The sequence below is a fragment of the Manis javanica genome, chromosome 7 (genome assembly GCF_040802235.1).
Source record: "Manis javanica isolate MJ-LG chromosome 7, MJ_LKY, whole genome shotgun sequence".
In the NCBI taxonomy this organism is placed as follows: domain Eukaryota; kingdom Metazoa; phylum Chordata; class Mammalia; order Pholidota; family Manidae; genus Manis; species Manis javanica.
This window is the reverse complement of record NC_133162.1, coordinates 77,834,769-77,856,052: the sequence shown is the minus strand read 5'-3', so window position 1 is coordinate 77,856,052 and position 21,284 is coordinate 77,834,769. Positions and strand designations below refer to the sequence as shown.

Sequence of the window (21,284 nt, the reverse complement as noted above, 5' to 3'; positions counted from 1 at the left end):
TCCTATCAGACTAAAAAGAATGAGAATGACTTCCTTTTCTTTGTCTACAAAGATATTAAATTCAGTAACAGAAATAGAGGCTACATTCCCAAAATACTGGATGTTACAACTCTGTTTTACTAACACTCCTCTGTCCTTTTATGAGAGTATGCTATTTCTTTCAAACCAACAAAAATTTTTATTTTAAAATATTTGATATTTTTGCTTGAACTATAGCTAGGAGATGTTGCAAAGTAGAGAAAGACCTGGTAGACTGATTTTTCAAAATGCTATAAAGAATCAACCTATAAAGCAAAGAAAGATCTGCAAATTTAGCTCCATGAATCAGAAACAAAAATAGGACTATTCCCTCCAGAAGAAAAACTTAAATACACAAGAGCCAGACAATTAACTAGGATAAGAACATAATTTATAAGTCCTCTTTGGAAAATATTTCTTACTATGGACTCAGTCTACTCTTTAAATACAGACCTAATGAATTCATTAATTGAAAAGAGCTCCTTTCAGCCCAGTGGTTTTTTGCCTGGGCCTCGTGGAGTTTCATGGGCCTGTTCAGGTGTAAGAGGTCACACGGGCGGACTCCGGGCTTCTCATGCTTCTCCTGCATTTTACACATTGGCAAGAGTTCACTTAGGAAAAGGGTTCTACTGCTTTAAAAAGTGAATGAATGAATGAATGAATAATAAACAAACAAAACAAATTTAACCTCATGGTTTTGGACCTTTGACGTTAGTCTTCTTTGGTGTAATAAAAAAAGGCTTTTCCATTACCTCAAACAAGTTTCCAAAATTATTTCACAGAGCAAGTTTTAGCTCCACACTTGAGATACAGAGGCAGGAGTACAAAAAAATAAAATCAACCCTTGTCTAAAGTTTTCTCTCCTAGACTGCATTGTTTTACTTCTTCTTGACCAAGTACTCTAACAGCATAAAAAAAAAACAATCTATGATAATACTCATGGGAGAAAGCCTTTGGTGATGGTATTAAAACCTGTCTGCAAATTCTTTTACACTCTACCCATGATGAGGTGAAGTCTGTGCTGCCTGCCCTTGGACCATGGCAGGCTTTTTGTGATGGCTGTGACCACAGAGTGTGGCAGCAATGATAAAGCTCACTTCCGAGGCTGGGTTACAGAAAGCAATACAGCTTCCGTGCAGCTAATGTGGGAATCTTACTTTGAAGCCCTGGGCCACCACGTGAGAATACAGCTTTCCCGAAGCTGCCATGCTGGGAGACCACAGAGAGACAAACTGGGTGCCCCAAGAGTCCCAGCTGTTTGAGTCTTTCCTATGCAGGCACCAGACATGTGGATGAGACGACTCAGCCTGGCCACCTCCAGACTGGAACGTATGAGAGACCCTAAGTAAAAAACTGCTTAGCTGAGCCCTTCTAGAACCATAAAAGGTAGTAAAACTTACTGTTTTTTTTAAGCCTATAAGTTTTGGTGTATTATTTCACACTAGTAACTAGCTGAAACACTTTTTAAGTCTGAAATTGGTGCATGTTTGTTTGTTTTAATATAGTTGAATACTACTTGATGACTTACCAGGTGCCAAGCACCAGTCTAGATGTAACATCTTGCCCTCACAGAGCTTATTCTAGCCGAGGCAATGAACAAGTACGGCGAGAATGAGCATGCTGAAATGACGTGTCATGTGGCAGTACATAATATGGCGAACAATAAAGCAGAAGAATGGGCTAAGCAGTGTGCCGCGGTGTGTGCTGGCAGGCTTGCTATCATGCAAAGGGTCATCGGGGGAAGCCTCATAGGGCAGTGGAAAAATGTGAAGTAGCAAGCCATCCAGATTCTGGTAAGTGTATTTCCAGAGGGAGGGATAGGAGGAGAGGGGCAAAGACCCCAAAGTGCAGGTGTGTTTAATGATGAGGAAGTGAGAGTGTGGGTTAAGACCAGAGTCTGAGGTCCCAGTTTGCAGTGCTCACGTGTCACGAGTTTGCCTTAAGTGGACTTTTTAATTCCTATCTTCTGTACACTGGCTGTAATAAAAAAATAAGCCTCAAAAGGCTTTATTTACATCAATGGCAATCACTCTGCTTCCGAAGAGCTGTATGTTCATCCTGGCTGTTAGTGCAATGTAACCAGAAAGCTTAACCCAGAGTTCACGGCTTCTTGAAATTACAGGTAAACTTCTGCCACGTCCACATATCTTTCTGTGCATGGGACTTATTATTGCCCACTACCTTCTCAGACAGGGCTTCAAACCCCTAAAAACCTAGCTGAAAATTATCTCCAAAGGGATGTGGGCCCATGGGAGTCAGACAAGGCAGTGACACTTTTGGAAACCGGTACTGTTCCACTGGGAGGGTACTTCAGGCATATGCCAGCCCACAAACCGACACTGGTTACAAGAGAAAAGGCTATGCTGAAATACATGTCACTAAGCCTGCTATTTAGTGCTACTGAAAAAGGAAGTAGTGTGCTGATTTCTATTCTGGTACAAGCACCTCACTGCACTGTGGGTCAACAAACAGCCTTAAATTTGAACATCCTGAGCAGAATGTTTTCCTCCTAGGACATAAACTGGATTCAAACCCAACAGTGAGAAGTACTGCATACATAATGATTTCTAAAGGCCAGGTGTTCAAGACATTATTTTCAAAGAAGGAACTAAAGTCTTTAATAAAGTCTTGCATCTCTACTGACAAAATCCTGATCCAGAAATAGTTTCTAATGTCGTATCAAAGGACTAATTCCCAGAACTCAGAAAAAGAATTCCTTACCTCAGAGTCCTCCTCATCTGAAAATAAGCCTTTTTGAGCCTCTGTTTCTGATGAGAGCTTGAGATTTTTGCTGGAAGATATGGCAATCTTTGAAGGAAAAAAAAAAAAGAGAGAGTTAAACAAGACACCTGGAAACAAGGGTACATTCAATCATTCATTTAGAAAATGTAGGCAGTCTCTGCTAGGATAAGGCACCAGGCCATGCACCAGGGCAAAGGAGATGCTGTGGACATGTATCAAGTTTGTATAAAGAATAATACAAAAGGACAAGTATCATAAGAAAGAATTTAAAGATTGGTATATAGGAAAGAGAGAAGAAACAGTTCATTAGGACAGACAAGGCCTGGACTTGGGAGATGGTACAAGCAATAACATTCTCAGCAGGGGGAGCTGTGTGTGAGAAGAGAAAACTAAGGTAAAGCACGGGGTGGGTACATCAGGTGGATCAGAAAGTTGGACAGACCGCCCACCTGACACACAAACGGCCAAAATGGGACACACGTGACTGAAGTCAGCAAGGGTGGACAGCCCTAGGATCCTGCCAGGGTGTGAGTGTTGAGAGCTAGGTGGCTGGCAGCGAGAAGGTCAGGGTATCATGGACAGGACTGGACACAAGATTTGCTTTAGAAAGATCAAGCTGTGCAGGGAAGAAAGGGAAGGGAGAGCAGCCAGAAGAGCTTAAAGACAAAGGCAGACACATCCCACTGGCCAAATTCAGGGCATTTAGCACACAAAAAAGATGATGACACTCATGGACTCTAGAATGTCGGCTGAATGGAAAACCCATGATCCTATTCCTACAGTGATATTAAAAGAGTGGTAGAGGAGGAGGAGAATGCCAGCTAATAAACGTGAAGAAATGAAAGAATTAAAAAAGCATTCTTTTGCACCCCCCAACATGGTCAGACAAATGCTATCAATGGAGGGTAAAACCAATGAGCAAGCAAAATACAACTACTGAGCCTGAGTGGTAGTTCTGTGGGTGTTCACTGTAGTTTTCTTTCAATTTTCTGTGTTTGAACATTATACACACAAAAGGAAACAATACTTCCCTCTGAGTTCCAAATGAATTAACAAGATGCCCCAAATCAATCCTCCCGTGTTTAGTCTTCCCGCACACTTACCCTTTTTTTTGCTCTTGCTTGGTGTTCACCTGATTCACAGTGGCTTCTGGCAAAGCCGCTGCTTTTTCTTTGAACAGATATCCTTCCTCATCATCAAAGATATTGGCAATGGATGTGACTTTGTCTTTAGAAAGACACGACAGCATAAAATTACATGCAGGTCAATAATGCCTCCACAAAATCCAAACAAAAAACTCTTCTCAAACAATAAACAGAAAAGTGTGTTATTTTGTGACAAGCTTGAAAAATATTATGTGAAACTAAACTGGAATTTTTCAAAGACCACAACAGCAGCTCAAATGAAACACGGGACAGACTGCTTAATCATGTGGCTCCCATGCCATGCTTACGAGTAGCTTGGACTGGCTTAAAAGGTAAAGAGACACCTATAAGAGAAAAATACCATTTGAGAGTCAACAGCTCTAGGACTCTGAGACGTGAGGGTTGTCCCGTTTTTTTTTAAGTCAAACTGTACAAAAGGCACATAAAAGCAAATTCTGAAAACACCCCTGTAGCTCTACCTGCCCATCCAAACATGATGGCCATCAGGGAAAGTTTGGTATACATGCTTTTAACTTACCCAAAGGATATACTAATGTATTAACTTTAGTTATTCATAAGTAAGGCTATAAATGGTAAGATAATTTGCATTTTCCACTTAATGCACATGGGGAATGTTCCCATGCCAAAATTACAGGCTTCATCCTTTGTAATAGCTTCACAGAATTTCAGAGTGGAGGGACCACAGTTTACCTTCTGATAATATACTGGGCAGTTCCCAACCTTTAACTACCATAGCACTGTTGCACCAAGTGAGGAGTGTGGCACTGAAACGAGGACAAGGACTCATTAAAGTTCCACGAGAGCAACAACTGTCAACTTATTTGTGATTCCTAATCAGTTCTCAATGATATCCACTAAATGAAAAGCTCCAGGCCAAGAGATGCACTATTGCCTTTATTTACTATCACCTCATCTTGTCGGCCTATATCTATCTGCCTCTATTATGTCTGTGCTTATACTCTTTCTAAAATAATGAGGTATTATTTCCCTCATGTTTGCTTCTGTCCTTCCTTACCACGCCTGCCTCTCAGTGCATCCTGGTCCATCTCATCCAACTTTTCTCAGGTTGCTGGAAATCCTGTGCACATTAGTGGTCTACCCTTTTAGGGAAAAGCACCCAATGGACCCAAGCCTTACTCTTCCAAGTGCCATCCACAGAGCAGCAATCTCTGCCCACCAGAGAACTCGTTAGAACATAGAATTCCCAGTACCAACCCACACCCACTGAATCTGAATCTTTGCCAAGAGTCCTGGGAGAGTCACCTGCACATGAAAGAACAGCTGGTTTAGAGGAGTGACTTTTATGAACACACTGACTTAACCGTGAGAAGAGAGGAGAGTGCCACAGGGACCAAGGGGCTGGAAACCTTGTCATATTAAGAAAAGGTCAAGGTTACCTGGGCTTTCTGTTCTGGCACAGAGAACAACTAGCATGTGACATTCTGCTCATATATTTTACTAAGGGCTGCCAGAACAAAGTGTGATGAACACTTTCCTGTAATTCCAAAGGTCAGAACTAGAAACTTTGAGCAGCAGACATTACAAGGGAACAGATTTCAGCTCTCTAAAAGAAAGAATCCTAGTGATTGGTTTCCAAAGCAAAAGAAGATTGGCTCATAAAACAGAGACTTCCAGGGCACCGTAATTATTTAGGTGGAGATGAGACTGCTCCGAGCCAGGAGGGGTTCTGCACCACACAAGGTACAGAACCAGAGGAGCGTTCTATCCTTTTTAGGTTGACATTCTTCTTCTGGCTACATTCCCAAAAAAGAGGCAGGAGCAGGTACCTGTCACGGAAGACTTGCTAGATGATGCAGCAAAAAAGGTGTCATCATCATCAGTGTCATCAAAGAGGCCAGTGGGAGCTGCGAGGTACGGGCTTTGCCCTGCGGTAGGCTGCTCGTGCTTCTGGGGTTCCTTCAGTGACGGAGCAGAGGTGGCACCAAACACATCGGTGTCCCCTGTGGGTGGAGAGAAAGGACAGTCACAAATGTGAGCCAGTGTGGGTGGGCCTCCTGACTTTACAGAAAAAAAAACCAGTATCACCCACCAAGAACTTTGTTTTGGTTCATCCATAAAACCATTAAAACAACCCAATAGCCCCTATCCTTCTGTGCTACAGAATCACCTGGTCAGTGGAACACTAAAAAGTCCAAGGCCATTGGTTTCTAAGAGAGTATGAACTAATGCCAGTAAACAAGCTCTTTCTGTAGGCAGTCAGATGCCCTTGGAAGCTCCTCATGCTCTCAAGCCACGCCTTAGCTAACGAAACTTTAAAAATGACCCAACACACTTAGATGGTTTTAAAAAACAAACTCTAAGTTTGATACTTGAAAATACTGAAACAGCTCCTGCTGGGATTTTCTTTGCAGGTATCGAGGATGGAGATGCTAAGATGAGAAAGAAAAAGAAAATCATTTCAACAGAAAATGACTTGTTAAATGCACTTGCCTGAAATATGTACAACACAATACATAGCTAACAGGAGACCTGTTCAAACAAATTTTTCCTGTAGAGCCATTTAAAAATTCCTTAGCTTACTTAGTCTTCTCTACTGATGTCATAACTTTTTTCTTAGTCCTAATACAATTTAATCTGTGATTCCCATGCAAGATCACTCTGACTCTGATCAACAATAGCAGTGCGGTTTGCAGGGGAGGGCCAAGGAAGGTGCAGAGCATAGATGTGGGAAGTGGGGTATGCGCAAGCAGTCTCCTCAATCAACTCTATCTATTCTGATTTGATAAGAATGAGCAGGTAAAAGAGAGCAGCTACAAATCTGAGACATCAGTGAAAAAAATGAAGACAGTTAACAGGAAAGAGGGAAACGAGGCAACTTAACTGGTGCCAGAAAGTGGAGAGCATGGCCTGCAGAACAGTCAAGTCAGCCAGCATCAAAGCAAGTACAAAATCTGACGACTCATGGCCTGGGGAGATAAGGTCACTTAAAAGAACTAATTCTCAATTCACCAGAACTACCACAGAACTAATAGAATAAATATTACCAGCTGTTTCTTTTTTAATGTATGCTCCACAGATGAGTCTGATGCACACTAGACTGGGGATTTACTGATCTCCAACTTACATGGAACTTTAGAAATGTTTAAATTACACAATTACATAAAATATCCTCCACACCACTATAGAGTACTTTTCATTTGACTTTGTATGAGTTCTAAGAAAGAAGCAAAACTGTGATGTGAGTCTACAGTTGGTGCTTTTTGCTTTTTTCCAAAACGTGTAGTGAAGATGAACTGCTTTTAACTAGAACAAGGCAAACACAACAGCTTCCTGCCTAACTAAGAAGCAAGGCCTGGGAACAGCCTCAGGGATTCTATCTCCTGGCGAGAGGTAAGCAGTTCTGGAAATCTGTTCAGGAAGAAGCAGAGTCAGCCCCAATCCAAGCTCACCTGCACTAATGGAGGCTCGAGCTTCCTGATCCTGAGGCGCGTCCGTGAAGAGGTCGCTCTGCTCATAAGAAGGTACACGACACAGATTTCAAAACAGCACAGGACATGGTAGCTGCACTTGAGGATTTCTAAAGAAAAGATCTTTGTAAAGTGTAAAGATATATATTTACTGTTCTGCCAGAAAACCAGTTCCAAAGTGAAAACTATGGCAAAATCAGACTTTAAATAATCTGGTCTGTCCAGGAGTTAAATACAAACATGGAAGAAGAATGATAGACAAGAAAAGAAACAGTTGCCTAATCAAGTAAATTATTTACTACTTACACTCCAACATCCTCTCCCCACCTCACAAAGGGTATCACTTAGTGATTCTTACTTTAAAATGTCTCAAAATATGAAAGTAGAAGCAACTTCTAACTAAGAAGCCATTTTTCCCCTGCCAATGGACCAAAGTGCATTTCTTCCCTGCGGACCCATGACAAGGCTTTGGAGAGCTTCACTGCTTACCACCAACTCATCTCCTCCTCCCCATCAAAAAGTCCCTTCCCTCCACTGAACAGGCCGCCTCTGGAGCCAAATGGTGAGAAGTCTTCATCAGTCAGCTTGGGAGCACAAAGAAGTTATCGTCTTCATCTAGCAAACAGAAAGAAAGTTTTTCAGGGAGGGATAAAGATGGGTATTGGAAGCCAGACATTTCACAACAGAAACTCATTCAACAGTCCACCAAATCCCTTAAAAAGCTCTGTGGGTTCCCACCCTCAAGTCTATAATGTCTGGAGCAGGAGGAATTCCACGGGTATTCCCACCATCTAGATTCACTTCTTTTTTAAAACTAGTAAATATATGGCTTAATTGCCATTCAAGACCCACTCCACCAAGAACTTGAAGGAAGAAAGGGCAGACTGAAGAGACATCTATATACTGACCAGTCACAAGCAGGAACACAGTGGATGCTCCTGTTTACTACAAAAGCACCTAACATATTCTTTACTGAGAACAAATGCTAGAGATCCCTAGTTTCTATATTTCTAAAGAGTTCTGGAAAGATGGCTAATGGTTGCTACAACATCTAATAAGTCAGATTCTACAGTATTTCTACCTCATACCCACATCTCCTTCCAGCATCCCAAAGCATGCTTTTAAATGCTTTGGAAATATGAATGGCAAAAGACCCAATCTGTCAGCACTTATAGAGGTACCTTATGAATTACAATGACCATGTCCCTGAGTTCAGTGCCTCCCAAAATAGCAGACTGGAGGGAAGAGGCCTACCATCTGAGGGAGTTCTTTCTTTCTTCTCTTTTACTGTCTCCTGAGGTTTTGCTTCTCCTGGAGACAAGACCTGAGGAATAGTTCACAGTTTTAACCATATTCAGTCTACCCTCGGTGTTTACCCACTGCTTCTTCACACACAGGCCTGTCATCCTCATGGCTCCTAATCTTAGAGCAAGACATCAACTTTGTATCTCAGTAGTGCCTCTTTCCAAGGCAGAAAGCTTCAGCTTACATCCTAAGGTATGTGCATACCAGACCTGCACCTGCTGAGAAGAATTATTCTGACATCTCTTTACCCTCTTAAATCACTAGTATATACTATATAGTATATTTTTATTTAGTCAAAAGATAAAAGTAAATATCAAGCAAGAGAGTCTTAATCTGGACCCCACGGTTTTCGGTGACATCTATCAGTCCCCTGAAATTGCATACAAAATGTGCGTATGTACATTTTTCTTCAGAGTTCCTCAGTGTTCAGTTATCAAAGAGTCTAGAAACCAAAAAAAGAATAAGAACTACGGGTTAAGGCTCTCATGCCTCAGTAAATTAAACAGAGAAGTCTACCCTCCGTGAAGCCCAGCAGAGGGTCTTGCACTTCCCCACCACCTAACTCATCTCAGTGGCTTACTTATCTGCTCCTCTTCTTTCTGGCTCCAGGCACCCCCGTTGATCCTAGCAGCCAGCTCATCAGCAAATGATGTGGTCTACTTTTTGTCTATCAGCAGAAATAACCAAAATAATCACTTTGGTGACATACAAATTAATACAGTTTACTTCCAGATACCTAACAAAATTATGTAAAAACAGCAAATAAATTGAACTGATGAGAAAACAGGGTTTAACTAACTGAATGTAGACAGATGCACCCCATACAGATCACCAAGAAGCAGAACTCAGTGGTCCTTCAAAGGAAGATGCTCCTTATTTCCCTACCTTGTTAATACTTCACTTTAATATTCGAAGAGCTAGATATGAAAGCTTCCATGAAGCACTTGGGGGTGGGGGGAGGAGGGACTTTAGGGTTTTAAAACTCTGGAACTGAATGCATTTTGAATGATGTGACTTGTAAAATTTTAACATTTGGAAGAAAAGGTAGTACTTGTAAAGCAGCTTGGGATCCTCAACCATTATTTTCAAAAGCGTAAATGAAATGACAAGTATGCAAAATGAGAAAGTTATAAACATAAATGACAATAAGGAAATGAGGCCTAGGTACCATTTCTAAAACCTTGGCATGAGATAGCAAATACCAGTCTTTCTTACAGGTCTAGTATTTTCTTCAATGTCCTCAGTATCTTCCTCCTCCTTCTCAGAGTCAGCAAAAATGTCACAACTATCGTCCTCCTCCTCTTCATCACTCATCTGTGCAGTGTGCTAAGAGTATAAAACCAGTTAGAACAATCAGATAAGGTCACCAAGCTGAAAAGAGATACTGCCATTCCGCTTTGAAGGCAAAATGGTAGGCAGCTTGCTAAATGATGATGATAAAGCACAAGTTATGAAGCAGTCAATGTGCTGGAACAAGTTAACACTCAAATTTCAGTGCAAGAATAGCAAAATATTGAAATATTAACAATGTCCATCACTAGAGAAATGAATAAACTAAATAGGGTTTTATCTTAATAAGAATGTGAAGTTAAAAGTAATAAGCTGTAACAACCGGAGGGACCATCCAAAGCACTGAGGAAGATAAATGCTGATGGGAAACCCGGTGTGCCACCAGGCCCACTCCACCATTTCTATGGACACAGCTGTATTTGTAGAAGCAAAGAAAAACACTTGGAAATAGATACTCTCAGATCACACCACCAGGCACCTCTGGAGAGTGTAAGAAGATGAGGATTGGAAAGCTCAAACTAAGTTTAATGGTTAAGTTCTAGCTTTTATAAAAACAACCACTGACATGTATAATTTGCATTAAAAATTTTTTTAATGTTTAAATCAATAAACCACCAGGCACTATGCTAAAGTACTTTATTGTATTGTTTGAAAACTGTCTGAATCTATGAATCTCAGTAGTAAATTTCATAGAAATAAATATCCTTTAAAGAAGAATTGAGATTATAGAGACTAGCAACATTTGTAAATACAACTGGAAAAAATACAAGTACCAACCAAAAAGTTCTAAATCCTTCATTTGATAGTTGAAAATCTTTGTGAAAAATTATTTCCTAATTAGCAAACTGAAATGCAAAATTAGGGTGACCTCAATAGAGTAGTCTCCCCCTTACCCAGTTTCATGTTTGCAGTTTCAGTTACCCATGGTCAACTATGTTCTGGAAACAGATGATCCTCCTATTAATCAACAGATCAATAGTAGCCTAATGCTAGATCACAATGCCTAACTAAGCCTTTCATCTCACTTCATCTCATCATGTAGGCATTTTACCACCTCACATCATCATAAGAAGGTAGAGTAAAGTAAGATATTTTGAGAGAGAGACCACATCCACATAACTTTCATTAGAGTATATGGTTATGATTGTTCAATTTTATTAGTTGTTACTCTCCTATTGTGCCTAATTTATAAGCTTTACTGTAAGTATGTATGTATAGGAAAAAAACTTTAGGGTTCAGTTTCGGATTATGCCTGAAACCATACTGAGTACTATCTGCAGTTTCTCCCATTCAGACTGGGGGTCCTGGAACATATCATCCCTGGATAAGGGAAGATTACTGTATACCACTGTACATATATTATGGTAGCAAAAATCATAATCCCAGTGATGATGAGATTGTAGGAAAATCATTACACATGATCTGTAATCTGGAATGTCCACCAGATAATTGTATCAAGAGCCTTTAATGTAACTCTACACCACCTTATTCTTAAGGCAACAGTTCACATAAGCAAAGGGTTTTTATGTGTGAAAATACTGAATATAGCATTCTCTCAAAAATAAAATCCTCAAAATAAACTGTTTTCCATTCATATTTAGGGACTATGACAGCATCATTTCATCAGTATTCTTAGAATACAAAAGTTTGCAAAGGAAATTACAAAGATAATAACAAGGAAACCCTTATGGTATATAGGAAATATGATAGTAGAAAATAAACTATGCATATTATGAAAAGAATATTTCATCGATTCCTTAGAAAGGTAGACAAAAATTAAGACAACTAGGCTAAGGCAGTAGGATTACAAGATTTTCATCTTTTGAGTGTTCCTAACATTACTGCTCTATTATCTCAATTTTTAAACAGGGGAGGAAGATTCATGTGAAAATTCAGTTTGGGTACCTCTTCTTTCAGAGGCTCTTTCTCAATTTTGCTTTTTAAATCTTTTGTTTCCCAAGAAAAAAGAAAATAAAACATCAAGCAAAACTGGAGAAATATGTAGTGGGAGGTACTTAGTCTTAGCCTAAAAACATGAAATGCTTGAAGGAAAATTAGTTGTAAACAGGGATAAATGCTTACTTTCTCACAAGCCATTCAAAAGTTAATTCTAGCATATATTTAGAATGTATGTTACATTTCAAGTAAATTTCAAAGTCAAATCACTTCAATACATGAAGCTTACCCAGTTTCGATCATTGTCACTACGGTTGGCAAAATCTTCATCTGACTTCCTTTAGGAGAAAAAAAACTTTGTTGTTAATGTTAGGCAGGAAAATAGATATGAGTGGGATGGAAAGAGAACAAGGTCAGTAAAGCCCCCTAGAAAGCACTCAGTAAACCAGTTAAAACTAGAAAGCAAGAAAAGACTCAGTTAATGAGTTAATCAGGTAGAGCTCAAAAGATCAGAAGCAACTTGGCCTGGAATGTTTGAATATTCCCCAGATAAAGAGAAGTATCTGAGCATTGCCAGTGTCTTCATTGTGCCATTGTAAGATTTACTCTAGCCTGCTTAAAGGCCCACCTATAAACAGCCTGATAAAGACAGAGAGATACCACCGTAAAGTCAAAATTGCATTTTGAAAAAACCCAGGAAGTCAAAAAGAAAAATTCTTAACATACTCTTTAGCAAACAACAAATGACTCTGACCACCTTGGAGGAAGGGCAGACAGTCTTGACTGATGTGCTCCCAAACCAGGAAGCTGCTATCCTGGGAGTCTGGGATCAAAACAGTAAATTTCTTGTTAAGCTAATTTTGCAGAATTACCTAGACTGATAAGAAACCTAATGTCTCATCAAAGATTCTTGAGACTACTTAACAAATCCACACCTTTGTCACATTCCTGAAATCCTTAAAAGGGGGAACCCCCAACCTTTTAGTGCACTCCTCTCTCTGAGGTCGCCCGCACTGAGAGTGTGTAATTAACTTTGCCCAACCTTTCAGGGTGCTCCTCTCTCTCTGAGGTCACCTGCACTTTCTAAGTAATTTTAAAATAAAACTTTTACTCTGTTTCACGACTGTGTCTCTGCCCTTCAATTCTCTGTTGCTTTGGGGACAAGAACCGAGGAAAATACACAACGCCTCTCCCCCAGTATTAATAAAGGCTTTGCTCAAGAGCACAGAAGTTCCATCAGGTCTAAGTCTCCAGGGCACATCAGTACTGTATCTCTTTGTAATGATTACTGTCACCTGAAGTATCAAAGTGCAGATACGGTAGATTAGTTACCAATATGCCTGAGGGTTGTCCTGGAAAATGTGTAATTTTTGTGGTTAATTTAAGTATCTCTAACAATTTGTTCATATCTATCTGAAGTATCATTTCTAGCCTTTCAATTTAAAGAGTTGCACATTCATTAACTAAATTATCAGAAGTTGGTTTATTTCACATTTTGGACTCCACTCTCTATATTCCTTCTAGGTAGGATAACGACTTCATTTGGCCCAAAAAGGAAACATCAGTGTTTGCTACCAGCAATTAGGTAAACAGCTGCATTGACAGCTAAAAGCAAAGGATTCAACTAGTAACCATTAGCTATAGTGAGATTACTCAGGAAAAGCCTATTTCCTACTGTTAAGGAATTTTGTTTGGAGCATGGGTGGAAGGAAGGCTATGGAGAGGAACTGCGGAAAGAAAGAGGGAAGAGAAGAGAGAAGCATGCATACAATACTGTCTCCTTTTAGAAATCCACACTCAAGAACTATCCTTTGAACTCTCTGCCCTCTGCAATGACCATGTTGTCTAAAGGCACATCTCCAGATACAATAGTCAAGGTCCTCAGACCCTGAGACCCTAGAGCAAGGAGTCAGATTACGCTCCATGGACATGCCAGAGTCAGAAGCAAAGCTAAAATGTAAGTGGATGCATTCTTCTGGTCTAGAGGTTTTACAGTAAAAAAGTTTTAAATGTGAATGTTTTTCCATAGAATTATTCAAATATAGAACTTACTCAAAGACTATATATACCTCAGGCAGAGATTCCACCAAAATATCTAAACTGCCACCCTCAGGACATACAAGTATGAAGAAGACTTGGTGCAGAGGTGGGAAAAAGTAATGGTAAAAGGGATTAAAGTAGTTTTCTTTCTTTGTGTACACACAAGACAAAGAGGAAATCCCAAGGAAAAACTTCAGGATATGGACACTACCACTGTTAAAGGATTTATGAAAACAGATTGCTAATTCACAGCTATGTTATTTACTTAGCCTACTAAATACCCCCTAAGTTTCCTTCCCACCATAACCTGGAGACACCAAACAGCACTTACCTCTTCTTCATTCTCTTTGTCACTGTCCACAATACTGCCATGATCGCTGCCTACTGAACCTTCTGCTTAGAATCAAGAGAAGGGATATTGCCAATATTCATAAGAAAATGTCCTGAGTTCCTTCTCAAAATCCCAAATCACCATACAGTAGCATCACAAAGATTCAGATAAAACCATCTATACCCATTAACTAGAATTAAAAGTATCTTCACTATAGTGAGCAGTGGAACATTTACATAGCCTCAGAGTATCTCCCCACAAGACAATTAATTACCAAAAAAAATCTATCATTAATTACCAAGAAAAAACCTGGTCTATACTCTTCAAAAATACCAACTGTAATAGACTAAGAGAGATTTACAATTAAACACGGTGAGTGATCATGAATTGGATCCTAAGCCAGAGGAAAAAAGAGACTATAAGAGGACATTATTGGGACAACTGGCAAAATCTCAATATAACTAAGGATTACCTAATAGTATTATGTCCAGTAAAAATTCCTGACTTTGATAATAACACACTGTGACTATATAAGAGAATGTCTTTATTCTTAGAAAATACACAGAAATTTTGGGGTAATAAGGCATGATGTCTTGCAAATCAGTTAAAAAAAAGTACTATGCATATATAGAGAGAATGACAAAAAAAATGTAATAGGTTATCAACTGGTAAATCAGGGTGAAGGATACATAGGAGTTCTTTGTACTATTTTTACATTAATGCAAAGTTTGAAATTATTTAAAAATATACGTTAAGATATAAATTTTAAAAGTAACAGAAATGTTTGGTGCAAAAGAGTACCTTCACTAGACAACTCTCCAAGACCCACGTCTTCCTGCTCCATGAATAGCTTTGACCCAATTAAATAAGGTAAAGGACGATCAACGTATAGATCCTGTAAGTAATGAAAAGGAATAGCCATTATAGATAAAAAAATAGTTTTCCATTTTGTTCCATCGGACTACTTCAAAAAGTTACTTTAATAAAAGTGGAGAGTAAGAAACACAGGAATAAAAGTCCAAAAAAAAAACCCAACCCACTGATATAAAAAAGGTCAAATCCTCAGTAAAGATGGCAAAGTAATGTTAAATCACACAGAATCTCAAGTGCTTAATTACAGTAACAAAAACAGCAAAGGCACGCAAGAAGTTCATCCATCAGCAGTAACCAGAAAAGAAGGGGCACAACTTCACATACCCTGTCCGGAAGGAGGACCAAGGAAAGAAACTAAGCTCTGACCTGCTCAGATGAGTCCTAACCCTACCTGCCTCCCCAAAAAACAGCACTGGTGAGCAAAAACCAACAAATCAATCTTGAAAATGATCAGGTAAGAGTCCTAAATTTGGAGACAAGCACAATGAGGAAATAACTCAAACGCTTTAATTTGACTGTGAGAAGGTGGGTAAGTATGTCCAAGGTTTTGTGGGGTTGGGGTGGGGAGTGGATAGACAGGTCACCAACAAGGCAGCAAGGGACTCGAGGAGGACTCTTTCACGCTACATCAGAGCAAAAAGAAGGCTGAACAGAGCACATACAGCAAGGGCTGGATGAAAAGGCACAGAACGGCAACTACGCAGATACCTGCACTCCCCACAGTGAGCTAAAGGAACACATCCGAAAGACTGATGAGAACCTACCTGGGAGAAAAAATAACCCCAAGAAGAGAACAGTATCTCCCAGAGGTTCACACTGTGTAATTCAGTAAAGCAAATTCGGTAAATAAAGACTAGGTGATTAAACCAAATAAAGCGGAGGAGACTGTGTACACAATGACACATGTTGGAGATCTGTCCACTTCAGTCCTCTACTTCTGAGCCCCACCCATCACACACATTAAAGATTATGGTCAAGTAAGTGCTCCACCCTAGGACAACATCCCATCTCCACCTGCCACAGAAAAAGCTAACTTTTCCTTTACCAGGCATGACCTTTGGACATATCTCCTCCCTAATAACCCTTGGGGGACAGGGGAGAACAATTCTGATGCTTCACACAACAGAAATTCTGGGATTTCTTAAGGTTAAAGACACAATGGCAACCAATTTAGTGCATACAAACCAAAGTGCTAATTGGGCTAACTGTTTCACTGACTCAGAGGGTGTTCCCACATCTTCCTGTCAAAGAGAAGGTGATGTCTGACTTGGAAGTAATATGTCTGGCAGGCAATGTTTCCTAGGGTCCCTGCTGACTTCTACATCTCTGCAGTGGCAAAGCAAGCCAGCAAATGTACAGCGCTAACAGATTGGCCTCAACTTGGTATAACACTGGAAGCTCCAATCGGAAGAAAAGTGTGCTAAGATACAAGTGACTTCTAGAAGAATTTTTTGGCATGTTTTGTGGTTTTGTGGCATATTTCACTTCATAAAGCACTGGGTGCCAAGACTCTCAAAACCAATACAGCAACCTTTTGTGTTTACTACTGAGTGGCTCTATGTTGCCCTAATTGTCTCCTTTGCCAACAGGAGAGCAATAACTACCTGCTAGGCTAACAGTCTGTTCATGAATGCTCACAGAAGCTTTATACATAATAGCCAAAACCGAACAACCCAAATGTCTTTCCACACCTCCACGGTCTCCCTAAGAGCAAGGTACTGAGTTTCAGGTTCCCAAAATCTCTACCTGTCATGAGCCTCTTTCTTCATCCTTTAAATACCAGTTCAAGTCTCATCTTTACCCTGATTTCCCCCAGCTGGAAGTCAGTTCGCTCTCAGAGCACTTACAGTGGTGACTCATATAAGTATCTTTTCTCTCCTGCCATCTGCTAATGCTGCAATAAACATCAAGAGAATAGGAACGATGTCCTGCACCTTTGTACTCCATACTTGGCATCCTGCCTGGTACCTAGTAAGTACTCAATGTAAATGCTCGAGTAAAGCAAGTGTCTTTCAACATGACATTGCTACATGACATGCTCACTTCCTCAAAGCAAAGTCCATGTCTTCCTAATTCTGTGTCCAAATAAAGTACCCAAAAAACACAAAAGGCGTTAACAATATAAATAAGGGATTTGAATGTCTTTACCTTTCTTTACCTTTGGTTCAAGGATCAGTTCCACCCGTTCATTAGCATCATCTTCTTCAGAGTCTGAGTTTCCTGCTTTTATATCCAGTTGCTCAAATGTACTGTCCAATACTTGTAAACCATAGTTCACAGCCTCCTGAACTTTAGGAATCAAATCCACTTCTTTCTGTTACCGGGTCTTCTCCTACAAAAAACTACTGCTCAGTATGGATCTCCAATAAATTGATACCACCCTAATAAAATACTGCGACTGTCTTCTAATGCCTAAACTAATGCTCCCCATAAACATCTCAAAAATGTTAACAAAAGTCAGGTTCTACTGAATGGCTCAACACAGACTTTGGAGTAAGTTTTAAATCCCAAGCTTGTCACTTCAGGTTATGGGTCCAACTACCTAAGGTACCAGAGCTCCAGATTCATCATCTTCAAAAACAAAAGCACAACCATTGTGCTGGGGTTCAGCCAGATAACTTACATAAAGGCACCTGGCAATGAACTGGCACATCATAAGCCCTCAAACAGCATTTTACTTCCTGCTGTTGGAATGAAGGGTCTAGACCTTTAGCTTCACCAAGACTGTATCCCATTAACCTTGGTTAATGGTCCTGTGGACAATTTTTAAAAGAAAATACTTCAGCTAGAGATGTCATTTTCAATTACAGTTAAAAACAAAAGCAAAACATCAGAGAATTATACTTATTTTATAAATCTGTTTCAAACAAAGTTTCATCTCTCATATATCCTTTACCTCACCCTAGAACAATGCCTCCCACCCACAAAAGTCTGGACATCACCAACCTGCTGAAAATACTCCACAGGTGTCCATTTCCTACCATAGCTGCTCTCAGTGACAGTCCCCTCACTCAACTGTGTCACCAGTTGTGAGAAATATTGAAAAAAAATTGTGTCATTTTTCCTCTTCACAAATATTCTAGAAGTTGATAACATAATTATAGGAAGAACTAAACCATATAGTATAGTTCCGAGGGTCAAAAGGGAAATCCCTGTGAGTTATTTTATACTTTACCTCTAGTATGGAAGTCTGTCTAATTTGACTTTTTTGTTTTGGCTGCATCTTTTTTCCACTGGTATGCTTGGTTCTAGTTAAATACCTATCATTGTACTTACATGTGTGAAACATGTTTGTGAAATAAATATATAATGGCTTTAAAAAAATAATTCCCTAAATACCTACCACTTTAAAATTGAACACTGATCTGGTGTAACCAGATACCACTGCATTTAAATAGTGAGCAAATCCTTGAGTACTATTAAAAATGAAATAACTTCTTTAAAAAGGCTAGTAGGCAAAACTATAGCTGGTTTCTAATATCCTTTCCTAGTCTAGTCTCATAGCTTCATATGTTATAAGTAATAGTTACTGATAAAGTACCACTTTTTCAAGTGATTTGTATTTTCTGAATATATTAGAGGTGATTAAATGCTACTCCCACAATAAAACTTACCTCACACTCCACTATGCTTTCCTAAGTGGAAAAAAAAGGGTACTGAAGGACGCCCACACATAAGATGACGAAATTCCTGCTTCTCTTCTGGGTCCTCGGTTCCCGCTGGCGCCACCTGAAGCCCAATCACCCCTCGCCCCCCTAATCCCAGCACCTAGCCAATAGCCACCAGCCCCGTAGAAGTGACACCTCAATCAGCTCATGCCCCTTCCTATATAATCCAGCCCCTTTCCCTAATAAAGCGGAACTCTCTGGTGAATTGCTGCTGTGTGTCACTCCTTTCCTTTCAGGTACAACTTCTGCCAGAGTGCTAGAAAATCAAGATCGTCTGATGTAGGCTTTGGCCCTGGCACGTGAGAGCCACCAGGAAGAATGGTTGCGCATCTGTAGGATGAGAGGCCCCCAGGGAACAAAAGGTAGAAACTGCTGCCCCTCAACTCCTTGGGCTGTTTATGAATCTCCTACTCCACTCCCAATTTCGTTGCCATTACCTGACGTCCAGGAGCTTCCACTAACACAGTTCATAAAATACCAGGTACAACCCAACTCTGAGCCTTAGCTCATGGCACTCTTTCTTGCCGAAATGGCCTAAGAATCTGGCCCATCATTCCTCACCCAGCTAACATCTCATCCTTGAAGCTTTTCCCTGCTATCTTAGATCACTGAGCTCCTTCTCATCTGAACTTCCAGAACAGCAGCCACGTAGCTCCGACATGCTCTGTCATGTTGCCCCAGTCAAGACTATAACCTCTTAAGGACAAAGTCTTTCTCAAAGTCACCAGTTCCCTGCAATCTGAGTCAAGTCAGAAACTGTTCACTACACATTCTGTGTCCTCTAATTAAACACATCGTGTGGCACTCAGAAGGCACTCAATGTGTGGACTATGCTAGCATTCACCATGCTGTCATTTCATACTGGTAGGAATAAGAGTCAAAGCAGTTAACAGATAGATAGGGAAACACAGCCTTCCAAGAACTAACAGATGACAGCCCCACCTGCAACCTGTTTTTCTATAGCCCTCAAGATAAACAGTTTTTTTTTTAAGAGGGAACGAGAGGGTAAAGAAGGAGGAAGAGACAGAGAGCATTGTAGCATGCAAAACCTAAAATATTTACTATCTGGCCTTCTACAGAAAATCTCTGCGGACCTAGGCTCTATTACAATTATTTTTTTTGTATCATTAATCTACAATTACATGAGCAACATTATGTTTACTTGACTACCCCATCATCAACTCCCCACCACATACACCATTACAGTCGATGTCCATCAGCATAGAAAGATGCTATAGAATCACTACTTGTCTTCTCTGTGTTCTACAGCCATCCCCATGCACCAACCCGCTACATTATGTCTGCTAATCGTAATGCCCCTATTTTTTCCCTTATCCCTCCCTTCCAACCCATCCTCCCCAGTCCCTTTCCCTTTGGTAACTGTTAGTCCATTCTTGAGTCCTGTGATTCTGCTGCTGTTTTTGTTCCTTCAGGTTTTTTCTTTGTTCTTATACTCCACAGATGAGTGAAATCATTTCATACCTGTCTTTTTCCACCTGGCTTATTTCACTGAGCATAATACCCTCTAGCTCCATCCATGTTGTTGCAAATGGTAGGATTTCTTTTCTTCTTATGGCTGAATAATATTCCAATGTGTATATGTACCACATCTTCTTTATACATTCATCTACTGATAGACACTTAGGTTGCTTCCATGTCTTGGCTATTGCAAATAGTGCAGCGATAAACATAGGGGTACATATGTCTTTTTCAAACTGGGCTGCTGCATTCTTAGGGAAAATTCCTAGGGTGGAACACCTGGGTCAAATGGTAGTTCTATTTTTAGATTTTTGAGGAACCTCCATAGTGCTTTCCACAATGGTTAAACTAATTTACATTCCCACCAGCAGTGTAGGAGGGTTACACTTTTTCCACATACTCCGCAACAATTGTTCTTGTTTGTCTTTTCAGTGATGGTGATCCTTACTGGTGTGAGGTGATATCTCATTGTGGTTTTAATTTGCATTTCTCTGATGATTAGCGATGTGGAGCATCTTTTCATGTGCCTGTTGGCCATCTGAATTTCTTCATTGGAGAAGTGTCTGTTCAGATCCTCTGCACATTTTTTAACTAGATTATTTGATTTTTGTTTGTTGAGGTGCATTAGCATTTTATATAATTTGGATGTCAACCCTTTATTGCATATGTCATTTCTGAATACGTTCTCCCATACTGTAGGATGCCTTTATGTTCTGTTGGTAATGTCCTTTGCTGTACAGAAGCTTTCAGCCTGATATAGTTCCACTTGTTCATTTTTGCCTTTGATTCCCTTGCCCAGGGAGATATGTTCATGAACAAGTTCCTCAAATTTATGTCCAAGAGATTTTAGCCTATATTTTTTTCTAAGAGTTTTATGGTTTCATGGCTTACATTCAGTTCTTTGATCCATTTTAAGTATACTTTTGTGTATGGGGTTAGACAGTGATCCAGTTTCATTCTGTTACATGTAGCTGTCCAGTTTTGCCAACACCAGCTGTTGAAGAGGCTGTCATTTCCCCATTGTATATCCATGGCTCCTTTATCGGAT

The 21,284-nt window shown here is 40.0% G+C and overlaps 1 protein-coding gene across 1 annotated transcript in view; it reads right to left on the bottom strand.

Moving 5' to 3' along the window:
• The window catches only part of LOC140850310 (WASH complex subunit 2-like), an 83,963-nt gene that overhangs the window by 45,425 nt on the left and 17,254 nt on the right, over positions 1 to 21,284 (bottom strand). Inside the window, 15 exon segments of the mRNA XM_073240050.1 lie at positions 2,740 to 2,826; positions 3,864 to 3,892; positions 3,895 to 3,987; positions 5,714 to 5,887; positions 6,257 to 6,316; positions 7,337 to 7,392; positions 7,847 to 7,946; positions 7,949 to 7,969; positions 8,609 to 8,684; positions 9,247 to 9,326; positions 9,862 to 9,985; positions 12,135 to 12,179; positions 14,217 to 14,278; positions 15,018 to 15,111; positions 17,248 to 17,421. Of these exon segments, the coding sequence (XP_073096151.1) occupies positions 2,740 to 2,826; positions 3,864 to 3,892; positions 3,895 to 3,987; positions 5,714 to 5,887; positions 6,257 to 6,316; positions 7,337 to 7,392; positions 7,847 to 7,946; positions 7,949 to 7,969; positions 8,609 to 8,684; positions 9,247 to 9,326; positions 9,862 to 9,985; positions 12,135 to 12,179; positions 14,217 to 14,278; positions 15,018 to 15,111; positions 17,248 to 17,421 (1,275 nt within the window).